This window comes from Anabrus simplex, chromosome 1, assembly GCF_040414725.1.
Source record: "Anabrus simplex isolate iqAnaSimp1 chromosome 1, ASM4041472v1, whole genome shotgun sequence".
Classification (NCBI taxonomy): domain Eukaryota; kingdom Metazoa; phylum Arthropoda; class Insecta; order Orthoptera; family Tettigoniidae; genus Anabrus; species Anabrus simplex.
This window is the reverse complement of record NC_090265.1, coordinates 485,450,981-485,465,163: the sequence shown is the minus strand read 5'-3', so window position 1 is coordinate 485,465,163 and position 14,183 is coordinate 485,450,981. Positions and strand designations below refer to the sequence as shown.

The 14,183-nt window shown below is 37.5% G+C and overlaps 1 protein-coding gene across 1 annotated transcript in view; it reads left to right on the top strand.

The window, feature by feature from the left end:
- Positions 1 to 14,183, top strand: part of LOC136856988 (uncharacterized) — a 263,664-nt gene that overhangs the window by 46,010 nt on the left and 203,471 nt on the right. The window contains exon 5 of the mRNA XM_067135311.2: positions 1,137 to 1,258. Within this exon, the coding sequence (XP_066991412.2) occupies positions 1,137 to 1,258 (122 nt within the window). The remainder of the gene's footprint in view (positions 1 to 1,136; positions 1,259 to 14,183) is intronic.

Below are 14,183 nucleotides of genomic sequence, written 5' to 3'. Positions count from 1 at the left end.
GTGTTAATATTTCCGATAACTTGCATTCTACAGTTGACAGTTCTGCAATCTCTGTACTATTCCCTTCTGTTCCCAAAGGAGATAAAAATTAATCACAAAATACCACAACATTCCAATGTACTTCTCTTTTATGTGATGAAAGGTACGCGCAACTCACCATTGTCTTATGTAATTTTTTTATCTTATTGGTTGACACAAGATGCATCTCCTTAACACTCTATTCCCACATACAATGCTTCAAAATGATCTTTCACACCTACAAGTCACCCGAAAGATTATTTTATAATTGATAACTATTAACGACACACCTATATGGAGTTTTAAATTGCTTTGTATATTTTTATGTAATTTTAATCACTGATGATGAAATTTAAATTCTGAAAGCTGACTTTGAATATTAAATTCAGTGTGCTGATATAGACCATTGTTTTAAAAACATTATAGTTATAATGATTTTTATTTACCAACCTTAACAAAGCATTTGTAAAAAACTACTGCTCTCTTCAACACTGTTGTTTGTAAAAGCTTACTTTTGAGCTGATGGGCTGATACGAAATGCTCTGAACATAGAAAGAGATTACATCAAAGCCTTAATTAACTCCTTCATTCATTATAGGCTGAGCAGATAGCTTTCTGTCACAAAGTAGTTGCTTGACAAGGAGGCGGTTTTAATTTATACAAAACTAGTGAGCCGCTGCTTCATTCTCAGCTTATTAATGAGCAAGCACTCGCTTTTATTCGTAAGTCTCATTGAAAGGGGGAGTGGTTGAAGGTAATATTGTGTGAGGGTACCGTGTGGCTAGTTTGTCTATTTATTTCAAATAATTGAAATATTAAAGTGCCCATTCTTTTAAAAAAATAAATAATCTTACTATAAAGGCAAATAGAAATTAAACATGTATCTTGATTAGTTTTATAAAATCCGTGTTCATTTCTGACTATGAATTTCATTGTGAACTATATTTGAGTAAATACAGTAGATTTTTCTTGTACTGTTCTAATCTTTTGTATCTGTCACACTGAAAGGTTTCTGAATTATACTGTCTATTGAATTATACTGTCTCTTGTAACAGAATGTGTTGTATAAGTAGAGGTCTTTAATTGGAGTTTACAGTAGAAAGTATTATGTGTTTCAGAATTTCATGCGTTGTTTGATACAAGCATTCAAGATAAATTAGGTTCATCTCAGTTTGTATTTTGGAGTGATATTCTCAATCCACAAAGAGGGTATTTGAAGGATGATACAATCATTGTCCAGGTATGTGTTAAGACATAATTTAACTCTGCTCACAATTGATGAAATTTATACTTACCACCATGAAGTTGTATTTGAGATAAACTCTCTATTTGCTTTGGCTGTGACTTAAAATTAGTTGAAAACTTGTTTGTTTATGCACCATTGTAACTGACCTTGATGATATAGGCTATTGATCGGTAGCATATTTGATTAGCAATTAAGTAATTTGTGATTGTTAAGAATAAGTCTAATACTGCCCTTTAAAGAATTGCAAAACATATATTTATAGCCATACATAGTCCACTTGGTGGCCATGATCGTTAAGGCGTCAAGTCCTTATGATCTGACACTGTGGTTAGCCAGTTGGAGTTCCATTAGTGGAAAAACTATTTCACCCTCAGAATGTTGACCAGTAGGGTAGGAGAGGTGGTGGTATAAAATTTCTAATCACTAGATTGCGTGCCTAAAGCCTGGGTTAAATTCCAAACCTCTCCACAGTGTTCATATGGAGTGAGGGCATGTGGCGTTGTTTATGATGGTTCATTCATCAGATGAGGACATAAAGCTTTGAGCAGACCCCTTAATGTATTTGACAGGAGTAGGCTATGTGCAGATGCTGGGTTTCACCCTCTCTCTACATTATCATCATAATTATCCCACATCCAGACGTGCAGGTCACCACTCATGGGCGTCATATAGAAAGACCAGGTGAGCTAAACATGTCCTTGGACACTCCCAGCACTAAAAGCCATATGATAATGAAATAAATATATAGCCATACAGGTAAGACAAGTACTGTGAGAGGAAACAAGAGAAGAAATTGGGTGATTCATTTGCATATTAAAGCCATTTTATAACTTTTATAACATTTTATAACATTTCATAACTTTTGCTGAGCTGAGTGGCTCAGATAGGAGAGTGCTGGCTGGCCTTCTGAGCTGAAGTTGCTAGGTTTGATCCTTCTTAAGTCTGGTGGTATTTGAAGATGTTTGAATATGCCAACCTCCTGTGGGCAGATTGACCGGTATGTAAAAGAACTCCTATTGGACACATCGGCATTTTCAGAAAACATGAGAAAGTGGTTAGTAGGGTGTACAGTAAAATCAGCAATTTTTCCGACACTAATAGTTCTTTGTCCTGAAAGATTACTACAAGATTACTACAAGACGGGTTTGAAACTTTAGCTTAGATACTATGGTCATCTGACAAGAAGTTGCGTGGATGTGGGGTAAAGGGCGTGAGGGGTGAGCATGGCTGTTACATGCACGTGCCTACCTCAAGTCTCAAGGCCTGGCAATAAACATCTGTTCTGTCCACGGTAACTCTTGTGAATTGAGGTGCTGCTGTGAAGTTTCAGAGTGGTAGTGCAGTTGTGCTTTACTTACTCACAGAAGTATTGTATAATAAACAGTTTAACGTGCATCGGTTTCAGAGGGCTCGCACTGCCTGTCATGACAAATGTTTGTAGCTTAGAGTGTAGTATCTACTCGTGCACCACCTACAAGCTGCTGCGACTTCTTGTCAGATGCAGATAGTAGGACCAGCCAGTTCTGGCAGTATTGACAAGTCTTAGTGGGACAAGTGATTTTAATGCACATTTCATGAACTCGGCAGGTACCGTAATAGTGGTATTATTATTGCTGGTAAGTTTTCCACAGAGCACATAATAGCATATTTGCTTGCATATAACTTGCACTTTTCTTACCAAAAATTAGTATGAACATTTTCGGTGCGTGATTATGTGGAGATTTGTGCACGAAAGATTGCATTCCCGAAAAAATGTAAAATTTGCATTAGGCTATTGAAACGAGAGCACTGGCATGCTTACCCTATTCATTGTCATTGCCTTCAATCGCCGAGCTACTCTCACATGCATCATTCTGGTCACCATCCCATACGGCATCATCTTGACTTTCGTCCAATGCATTTGCGATGCCCTTCTTCAAGAAACTCTTCACAATAACGTCTGTCGACACCATAACCCATGCCCACATAACCCAGTCACACACAAGTTCAACTGATGACCTCTTTATTTTGCCTGCTGGCGGCAGCTCATGCTTCCCTCCTGCCATCCATTTGGCGTACGTTTTACGTATGTTGTTCTTGAAGGGCTTGTTGACAGAAACATCTAAGGGCTGTAGACAGTATGTGAGTCCACCAGGAGTTAAAACAAGATCATTTTTCATTTCCTGACGACGTTTCTTCATGTCCTTCACCAAATGTCTGTGGAAACTGTCCCACACTAGCATTGCTGGGCGTTGAAGCAGTGCCCCAGGCTGTGCTCCCCACTCCATATGGACACAGTCCTGGACAAGAGCTGTATCCATCTATCCTTTCTCTTGAACCCTACATGAATGCCTTAGGGAAACTTGGATTTAGGCACTGTTTTCCTTTTGAAAATAACGTACGGTGACACTTTTCTTCCATCTGCGGTTATTGCTAGCATGACAGTGCAATGCTGTTTTTTCCACCCAGTTGTACGTACAGGCACGCTAGATTCTCCCTTCTTGTTGATGATGGTGTTGCATGGCATGTCGAAGTTTATCAGGGTTTGATCTGTATAGCCAATTTAAGATTCAAGGTAATTGTTTTTCTTCCGCATTGCTATCACATGGTGGTGAAAATCTATGATTTTGTTGCTTAAATCGCTTGGCATTCTCTGACAGAGATGTTCGCCTTTGCAGACACAATGCTTTTCATGTCATGAATCTACGGATCCAACCCCGGCTCACTTTCAGATCCGAACGGCTGATTCCTCCCTTAATCGCTAGTTTGCGTGGTTTTAAATGTAGCATCTCATGCGAGTTACTAAAGCCTCATTTTGCAACTCTGTAACATAATGAAGCAACTCGTCTTCCAGCTCAGGAAACTTACCAGTTTTCGGCTCTCTGAATGACTTACGCGTTCAGTTGGTAGTTCCTAGCGCAGCTTTCCGTTTATGCCAGTAGCGAACATTAAACTCAGTCACACTGAATTCTCAACCGGCAGCTCTGTTACTATGTTCTTCAGCATATTTTATCACTAAAGATGCAGGGTGGCAACAGAAACTAAAACCTTACGAGAGTATTAACCTTGAAATGAGACAAATACAAAAACTCCACTAATTATGTATAAATTGATGTAATTTTATTAGGTTTAATTATTATATAAGATGACATATTGAGTATGTCAATATAGAATAATGGATTTTGTAAAGAATATCATGTAATTTTGTATAATATTATAGAATACCTAATGTTAGAAGAAGTCTCAATGTATAAAGTACCAGTATTGCTCAAGGTGTTGAAACTGGGAAAGTTTCAGGTTATGTTTGAAATGGCCGTTGTTTCATTTGGGGAATTTCATGTAGTGTGAGTCATCTTCCATAGAACAACTGAAAATGTCCCTTATATTAATGTTATAGATATATGTTCATCAATGTTAAACAAATGAATAGCGCCTAGTGCATTGTGTGTTTATGTCCTAGTAGCCAGTCAGAGTATTAACCTTTTGCCTGCTGGCGGCAGCTCATGCTCTGCTCATGCCATCCATTTGGCATTCAAAAATTCAAACTCAGCATCATAGATTGTAAGATGTTTGTAGTTTTGAAAGTTATAGAGGCTTTCCATTAGACATCTGTACACATGGTGGACTTGCTTGTATGGGGTCATATCATGACACGGGAATCTTTGATGAGGGTTAGTGGTGCATGTATTTTGACAAGTAACATTGACTAAGACCTTTGAAGAGGAATAAGGAACTTTGACAGAGAACATTGTCTACTAACTGTGACTTATTTACGTGGCAAAAATGTGACCTGAATGGTGTTGTGATGTGCAAAGAACCTGCCTTACTGCTGTTGAGAATTGTGACTTGGATGCGTCTTAATTTTCATTAACACCTAATTGTTCATCCGTTTCTTATGAGGAGAGTGATAGTTTGTTCTTGGATGTACGAATGACTCAAAATGTGTTCTATTGCACAGTGATGGTGATTTAGACTACAACTTTATACATAATCGTATACATTGTTTTCTAACTTCTCATGGTTGTGTGCTGTTCTCATTTATCGGCTCAGGATTGTGTGTTATATTGACACGACGAATATAATAGCTAGATTGATTACTGTGCTCTCTCAGCATCGTCGTTGGTGGCCCTGCTGGAATGTGGTGCTATGGTTGCGAAGCACCAGCTGCAGCAGTACATGCGTGAAAGGTAATAGCGTGTGTGCGGTGCTGCATTAAGTCATGGTGATTATTTTAATGCCTATCGAGAGTTTTATTTTGTTTTAATATATTCTGGAGGTCTATCTTTAGTATCTGTGCAATGCTTTGTGTGTGTAATCAACTAGTTTTCTATTACCGGTACTTCAGGAAAATATCGTACTGTTCATTCCTGGTTGTAAATCGGGTTACGGAAGGAAGTGTGATAGACGTTTTTTTTACACTGCCAAAAGAAAACGATCTGTTTATGAAGTGGGGGAGAGTTATTCCGTGGAAATAAAAGCAAATGTCAGCCAAAAGTAGGATATGTGACCTGCATTTCTCGGCAGATTTAATTATAAAGCCAGGCTGTTTCATAGTAAATGGAGAAAACGTGGAACTGTCTCATGTGAGGCAGAAATTAAAAGCCGAGAGGGTACCAGATATTTTTCCAACTTTACCGAAATACCTATCCACTCAGGTAAAATCGCGAAAGGCACCCAGTAGGAAAAAGAATGAAGACAGTTTCAAGAGGACAACAAACAACCGAGCGAGTTGGCCGTGCGGTTAGAGGCGCGCAGCTGTGAGCTTGCATTTGGGAGATAGTGGGTTCGAGCCCCACTGTTGGCAGCCCTGAAGATGGTTTTCGATGGTTTCCTATTTTCACACGAGGCAAATGCTGGGGATGTACATTAATTAAGGCCACGATCGCTTCCTTCACACTTTTAGCCCTTTCCTATCCCATTGTCACCATAAGACGTATCTGTGTTGGTGTGACGTTAATCAACTTGTAAAATAAAAATAAAAAGGGAGAGAGACAGGAAACAAGAATCATGATGCAAGTGAAGCAGTGATGGCAACAGCAAGTGGTGATGTTCAACTTCAAATTCAGGGCCAGTATAGTTCTCTTACCAATGCCAAAAAGACAATATCGTCTCTCAAAAGGTGACTGAAGAACATAACTCATAAATTAATGCGAGCTAAATGCAGTCTTTCCTCAGCCAAAGCTAGGATTTATTTCCTATAGGGACAGATTAAAAACATGGAATTTCAATTTAAAGATCGTAAATTTTTTAGTAAGAAGCAGATTATTATAGACATTATGTTAAAGAAATGCCAAGTAAACTCTCTCAGTGGTATGAGGTACAGTAGTGACTTTCATTTGGAGAGTTTATAGGAATAAAATCACCTAAAGGATATAAGCACAGTTGTGCAGGGGTCAGTCAAATGACAATGCAAGTACTTCTTTCCTCACAAAGCCTTTGAGGAAACTCTACAAAGTACTTAAATGTCTTTATGGTGTAAATCCTCATTGTATACTTGCTATTTCAGATTATTTTGTGGGTCAAATGGATGAGAATAAACAGAGTAGTTGTATTCAGTGAGGTTAAACTAAGAGAAGAGATTTAGTTTAATGGTTGTTCACTGAAAGTAGTTGGCTTCATTGATTTAGGTGAACTAACGCCAGATTGTCAAAGAAATCAGTTGGCAAATCATGCATTAGTTTTTATGTTTCTACCTCTTTTGCAGAACTAGGTGCAACCTATTGCCATTTATGCAATCAGAAATGCTACTCCAGGTGATATCGTTGCTAAAATTCTAATTCAGGTTATACTGCAGCTAGAGAAAGCTGGTGTGAGAGTAGTAGGTTTCACATGTGATGGTAGTCAGTCAAAGAAGAAAGCCTGGAAATCTTTAGGGATTAAGCAGGAAGAAAAATCAAGCACAGTCCAGCAGATGTAAAATGGAATATCTTGGTTTTTTAAGATTTTGTGCATATATTCAGATGTATAAATAATTTTTCAGTGATAAAGTAGGACTATCTTATAATAGCAAAAATATAAATTTTGACTTTTATAGAGAACTCTTTAAGGAAGATTTCTCTGTGTATGCAGGACTTGGAGCGTGCCACAAGCTGACAAGAACTCATTTAGATCCTTCCTCCTTTCAAAGAATGAATGCCAGGCTAGCATTCCAACTATTCAGCGATAGTGTCACCCAAGGACTAAAATTTTATTGAGAAATGGGACTGACGGTATTTGTAGGCAGTGAGGACACTGAGGCATTTACAAGTTACTTGAACAGTGTTTCTGTTGCATTCAATGCATCCATACCTTTCAAGGCTATGTATAAAAGTTTATCATTCCACAGAAGTATCCTCACTTTTCTCGAAGCTCTAAAATCTACATATAACACATTTACCTCATCCAGGACCATGGAATCCTTAATGGTAACACTTCAGAGTACTGTACATGAGAGATGAACGTGTGGCTCTGGGAAAGAGGTTACTGATATGTATTGACAGTAAACCTCACTCAAGATCACTTCGAGTGACACTTTGGAATCATGCCTTCACTCATTGTGGATGACCATCCACAATAGATATTCTTCATTTGCATTTACTATAATGCATCTACATTCCTGTAAAGCAGACACTATCACTTGGAGGAAACTGTGAACCGAAAGGGGAATTAATGCTGATGTCCTTTGTAAACCAGATGCAGTGTTGGTCCAGAATGTGTAAGTGCTCAACAAGATTGTAAGAAAGTCAGTGGAAACTTCTATAAAAGAAAAAAAATCATTATTCAAGACTGTTTAAATTTGGAAGATTGGGAAAGTTTATCATGTGATGTTAACCTCATCACGAAAGTGAAAGTGGATTTTCAGTTCATACGATCTGGCAGTGGCACGGGGTTTCTAACATTTCCTCTAAAAGTTTGTGTGACATTCTTTACCAGGTTGAAAGGAAAATTAATGAATAATTGAGCTCGTCTAGGTCGATGTGGGGCGAAATTTTTCACAAGAGTCTTGACTTGAATGAGGCGATTTCAGTTGTGCCTCCAGGAGCTGGCTGTTGTATTGAACACACTTTGGACATTAGTCCTAAACTGGTCTACCACTATTTAAAGTGCCAGTTCTTCTTCGAGTGAGAGAAATCTGCAAAGGTCACCAGTGGTGAAGTACATTGTAAATGAAGTGAAGGAAACTAAATGTTTTTTCACCACCTCTGATATGTAGCCCAGCTCTCTTTTGAAGTAAGGTATTTATCACAACATAGATTTCCTGTGAAAGACTAATCTGTTTTGACTCAAATTCAGGGCATAAATGAGAATAATTATTTGATGCTTCAGTAAGTTTATTAAGTAAATATGATTTGTACATTCAGTTGTGCAGGGGTCAGTCAAATGACAATGCAAGTAATATGACTGGTACTTACCCTGGCCTCCAAGCTAGAATTAAGCAAATGAAACCTCTTGATACATATAGTATGTGTGCAGCACACTCCCTTAACTTAATAAGATCATGTAGAGCAGAATGTAGTCTTAAAGTGTCTTCAGTTTTCCTTGGGTACCAACATTTTTACATTTTTTATTTTCTCTGCTTCAACTAGCTGTTGGAATATTTTGCAGTCAAAATTAAATAAGTTCAGTTTCCATAAAATGGCGTTCAAAAGCACGCTGGTCAGGGTGTCATGATGCCTGCTATAGTCTCAATGTTAATTGGGGAGAAATAATATCAGCTTTGGAAAGCACTCGCTAAGATGCGAGGTAATGGGAATGCTGCACAGTCTACAGAGTATGGAAACTGTGATAATCACACACTGGTCAGCAATAGCCTATTTAAGAGATTTAATACTACAAATAAAATGTTGATGTCATTATTGGGGCTATAATAAATTTGTATGATTCTTTATTTGAATATGTTTGAGAGTATTGTTCATATACAGTAGAGTCTCCTTAATCCGAACTAATTGGGACCGGAATCTGTTCAGATTACAAAATTTTCGGATTAACCAGAAAATGCTTTCTAATAATAATGTCGTTGTTTTTACGTCTCGCTAACTACTTTTACGGTTTCCGGAGATGCCTATGTGCCGGGATTTTCTCCCGCAGAAGTTTTTTTACGTGCCAGTAAATCTACTAACATGAGGCTGACGTATTTGAGCATATTCGAATACCACCAGACCGAGCCAGGATCAAACCTGCCAGGTTGGGGTCAGAAGGCCAGCGCCTCAATCGTCTGAGGGAAATAGTTTCTACAATACAGTACATACTGTAATTTGAAATGTCCGTTCTTTAGCAGTTACATTAATAAAATACTGTATAAAATTACAGTAGGGTAGTTAAGAACCCGTAGAGGAGAAAACGACTAAAACTAGGTTAAAACTTGTCTCCTAAAACTGCATTGTGCCTGGGATGCGAAGAGCTGCTTGTGATGTTTCTTTAATAGTTCTGCTGCTCTCTCAGTGGTAGTGTTGCAGAACGTGAACACGTGACTCACCGATGTGATGTTTATGAGACGCTGGTTTAACACTTCATTTTCGAGTAGGTTCCAATCACAACGGCAAAAGAAACTAACAGACTTTGTAAAGATAAACGATTAGTGATTGATGGTTTATGATGTGTAATTATGTTTATATTAAGTTATTCTAGTAAAATATGACTGATAAAATGCAAGTAAATCTTCATTCTATAATATGTTCTTTCATTTCAATAAGGAGAATTTTTTATAAAATTGAATATTTCAGTTTGGATTAACCAGACTTTCGGATTAATGGTGTTAGGATTAACGGGACTCTAATGTATGTCACATGTGAAAATGCTAGCATCAAAAAGAGTAAGATTACTGTATGTACAGAACAGTCACAAAGAGGAAAAAAAGATCAAGAATTCTGAAAGTGGGCGAAACAGCTGGGTTTGATACTGCTTTTGAAGGATAGGAAAGATTTTTGTGTGAATACAGTTTCGGTTATTATAGACATTGATATCTGAGTTGCAGAAAAGGAAAAAATAATTGGAAGAGTTTTATAGCAAATTTAGTGCCTGGACAAACTGCACTGAACTATTAAAAGGTGCTAGAAAACTGTAAGTCAGAAGAATGTTTGTGTGAGAGCAAGGCTAGGATTTTGATGACATGTCATGTTTTTAATTGGTTCACAACAGACATTGCTAACTTGTACAGAAATCCTGATAATAGTTCCCACATTGTAGAAATGCTAATTTTTAGGTAATTTTTTGTCATTTTTTTATCATTTTGTATTTTTAGGTAATTTTAAAAAACTATACATCATTATTTGGTTATTTTATGGAATTTATTAGACTACTAGCTGATGTACCCGTGCTTCGCTACAGAATTCTACATTGTATACAGAATTGTAGGTTAGATAGAGTACACATTGTAAGACTGTATTAAATTGCATAGCTCTTAACGTTACCCTGGAAACGCGACGGAAAAATCACGAAACGTCTTTTCTCATATGAAGACTGCGTTAGGGAATTTTCTTTGTAATGGTAAGCCCGTTTGCCTACCATCAGTCACAACCAGGTTGGGGAATAGCATTATAATGGCAGACACTCACTCTCCACCTGCCTTTTTACATCCTCAGAAAGACTGTCTTAGTGGTTTTCCTAACTGAAATGAACTTAGGTCATTACAATGACCAGTAGGAATGGTGTGAGTAAAAGCAATGATTTCACATGTAATATTCGATCAAATGAAAAACCACACATTTTCTCACTTTTAACGAACAGTACTACACTGCCGATCTGGCAGTCCAAAGTTCCAGAGCTGGAATGACCAGGCCGCAGACAGCCGTGATCCGTGAACACTCTTAGTCTTTTTACGGAGGGGAGAGGGTCGAATAGTGGAGAGTCCCAGGGCAAAAACTATGCCCTTTTACTAATTTGTTTCCTAGGAGTATCCGATGAGTCAGAAAATCTCAATTCACTACAATGGCGGCTGAAAAACCCCCACTTCACTGCTAATTTTGAATAAAATGAATGTAGAATTTAATAAAAGTGGAGAGGATGAAGCTCCTTTTAAGAAACGGCTCTTTTCAGGGTTGAATTTTGAGTTATTTAGTGAATTGTGGTGCTATAATTTGGAATATGCCCAAATTGTAATTCTAGACCAGGTACTACTACTACTACCACCACCACCACCACTACTACTATTACTACTACTACTACTACTACTACTACTACTACTACTACTTGAGGCTCTGCCTTGAGTGCACACTGCTCATTCAGAACAGCGCATCAGAGGAGGGAATACTCTGATGAACCAGTGAGTTACCACCAGTACGGTATCAAAAAATGTATGAACCAGAGGATTGACATGGTAAAGAAGAAAGTTTTCTAACTCCCCAGCTATTTCCCGCCAATATTCAGTCAGCCTGTTATACTCGGTACACAGCAGTAATCCCATCTATCGGAGTTGAGGAGCAGCAGAAGAGACAAAGAACAGCACCACAAACAATGGTCAATGTAATGTTATTGTTGATCAATGTTATGTGCTTTCAGTATTGTAGGCCTTCACATTTAGTTTTCTACCGACTCTGAAATACCACTCCTATGATAGTCGGTACGGTAAAATTAAATAAAACATTAAAGGGCGGAAATTGTATTCTCTGTAACTTTTGTTGTGTAGTACTTTACGATAGGACAAATAACATAGGTATTTAAAAATTAAATTTTAGGCGCCTTCCCCTAAACTACAATTTCATACAGGGGGAATAAAATAGTTTAAAACTCAGACTGTAGTTTCTTATTCCCCGACTCTATATACTGACTTTCATTAAATTCTGTTAACCCATTTTCTCGTGGCTTGGCGTTGATATGGACTTGGCAACAAAAATACAAATTCATGAATATCTGTGTTATCAAAGCTGGTATGGTAACAATGTATGACATAAATGATCAGAAATTTAATTATATATAACTTTATTTATGTAGTATTTATCGATAGGACCACTAATAATATAAATATTTGAGAATTCAATTTTAGGCCTTCCCCTAAACTACCATTTCACTCAGCGTGAGTAAAATGATTTATAGCCTAGATTGTAGTGGCTCATCCCCTGACTTCACACACTAACTTTCATTAAATTCTCTTCAGCCCTTTTCTTGTGATGTATGTACATACATACAGGCAGAAACTACAGAAAAGTAAACAATGCATTTTCTTGTTACTATGGACATGACCGATACAGAAATACCATTCTCTTCAAATTCGGAGCAATGTACAGACAAAACTCTTATTTTATATATATATATATATATATATAGATTTTATACTTTTTAATAATTTTTTACGTGTATAAGGATTTTGAAGCATTTACACACATGGTATTGAATATTATTGCAACTTGAAGTGAGGATGGATACAGAGACTCGAGAATCTTCATAATGCTTTGTCAAGCCAGGGACTAGAGAAACTTTGTTCACCACTTACTTCTTGGAAATGTCCACATTCCAGGGGAGCCAGGGACTAGAGAAACCTTGTTCACCACTTACTTCTTGGAAATGTCCACATTCCAGGGGAGCCAGGGACTAGAGAAACTTTGTTAACCACTTCTTGGAAATGTCCACATTCCAGGGGAGACAGCTCCAGTTGGAGAAGTCTCGTAAACAGTCGAGATTTTCTTCTGAAGACGTGGAGCAAAGTTCTTTGTGAAACGTAAAGAATTTCACCTTGTTTTCTTGACATGGCAAAAGCCCAAAAGCTTGTTATAATGTGTATAACATTAAATTTCATTAAAATTCCATTAAGAATTTGTCATTTTTTAAAGTTTTTGGAACTTTTTACTGGCTTTTTGCCGTTATTTTATAGGTAATTTTTTAAGCACTTTTAGGTCGTCAAAATCATGGCCGTTGTGATGATGTTATTCATTTTAAAGCACATATTACAAGCAGTGAAATAAAAACACCCTCAAGTATCTTGTTCAGGTTCAGATGTGAAATAAGATGAATCTTCATAGCCACTTTTTATGACTGGATGCCCATTCTGATGTTAATCTCATCAGAGGAGTTAACGAGATGAAATGAATGATGTGACATATGACGGTAGGAAGGGAGAGGTTGAAGCCTGGTGTCGGTGCATAGTAAGTTCCTGTTGATTAGCCCTAAGGGCTCTGCACAGGGCTTAACATATCCATCCGACGAATCACCATTATCAGCTTCATATACCCTCATTCCATATGAACACTGTGGAGAGGTTTGGAATTGAATTGAGGCTTTTGGCACGTACTGTAGCGATCAGAAATTGTATACCACCACCTTTCCTACTCTGCGTCCAACATTCTGATGGTAATTTTTTTCGACCAATGGGACTCAAATTGGCTAACCACAGTGTCAGACCCTATAGACTTAACAGTTCATGGCCACCAGCTGGGCTAAATACATGGTATAGAGAGTTGTTTGAAAACCATATTTAACTGTTTCCTAATTCAGAGAATTTTTGGTGGATAATACTTCTCAACAAGAAAAAATTGACGTCAGTATGGACTTTAATATGAACTATATGTAATAATTCAGAGATTCAGAGAACATTTTGTTAAATGCTGCAACCTATGGTTCAGCTGAGTGCTCTTTCTTACTTCTCACTTCTACTTATGATTATCCTTGTCGTATGATCGAGTCAACAGTCTTGCTGACACAGCAACTTGACTATGAAGATAATGATCGATGAATATGCAACAAAGAAAGCACACTGTAAACCACCCATTGCTTGACTTGAGTTTGGTGAATTCAGTTTGCTTGTAATTATCATCATCATCATCATCATCATCATCATCATCATCATCATCATCATCATTTGGCTATGTACAGATGTAAGTTATTTGGTGATACATTCATGTCTAAAGAAGGGGGTGGAAATATTTTTCTCTACCTTAGGGCGTCAAGTAGGTAAATTTGCCTCTGTGCATACTATGAACAACTAAGGTGAAATATTACAACGTTCTTTAATCTTTGTAACTTACTTCTT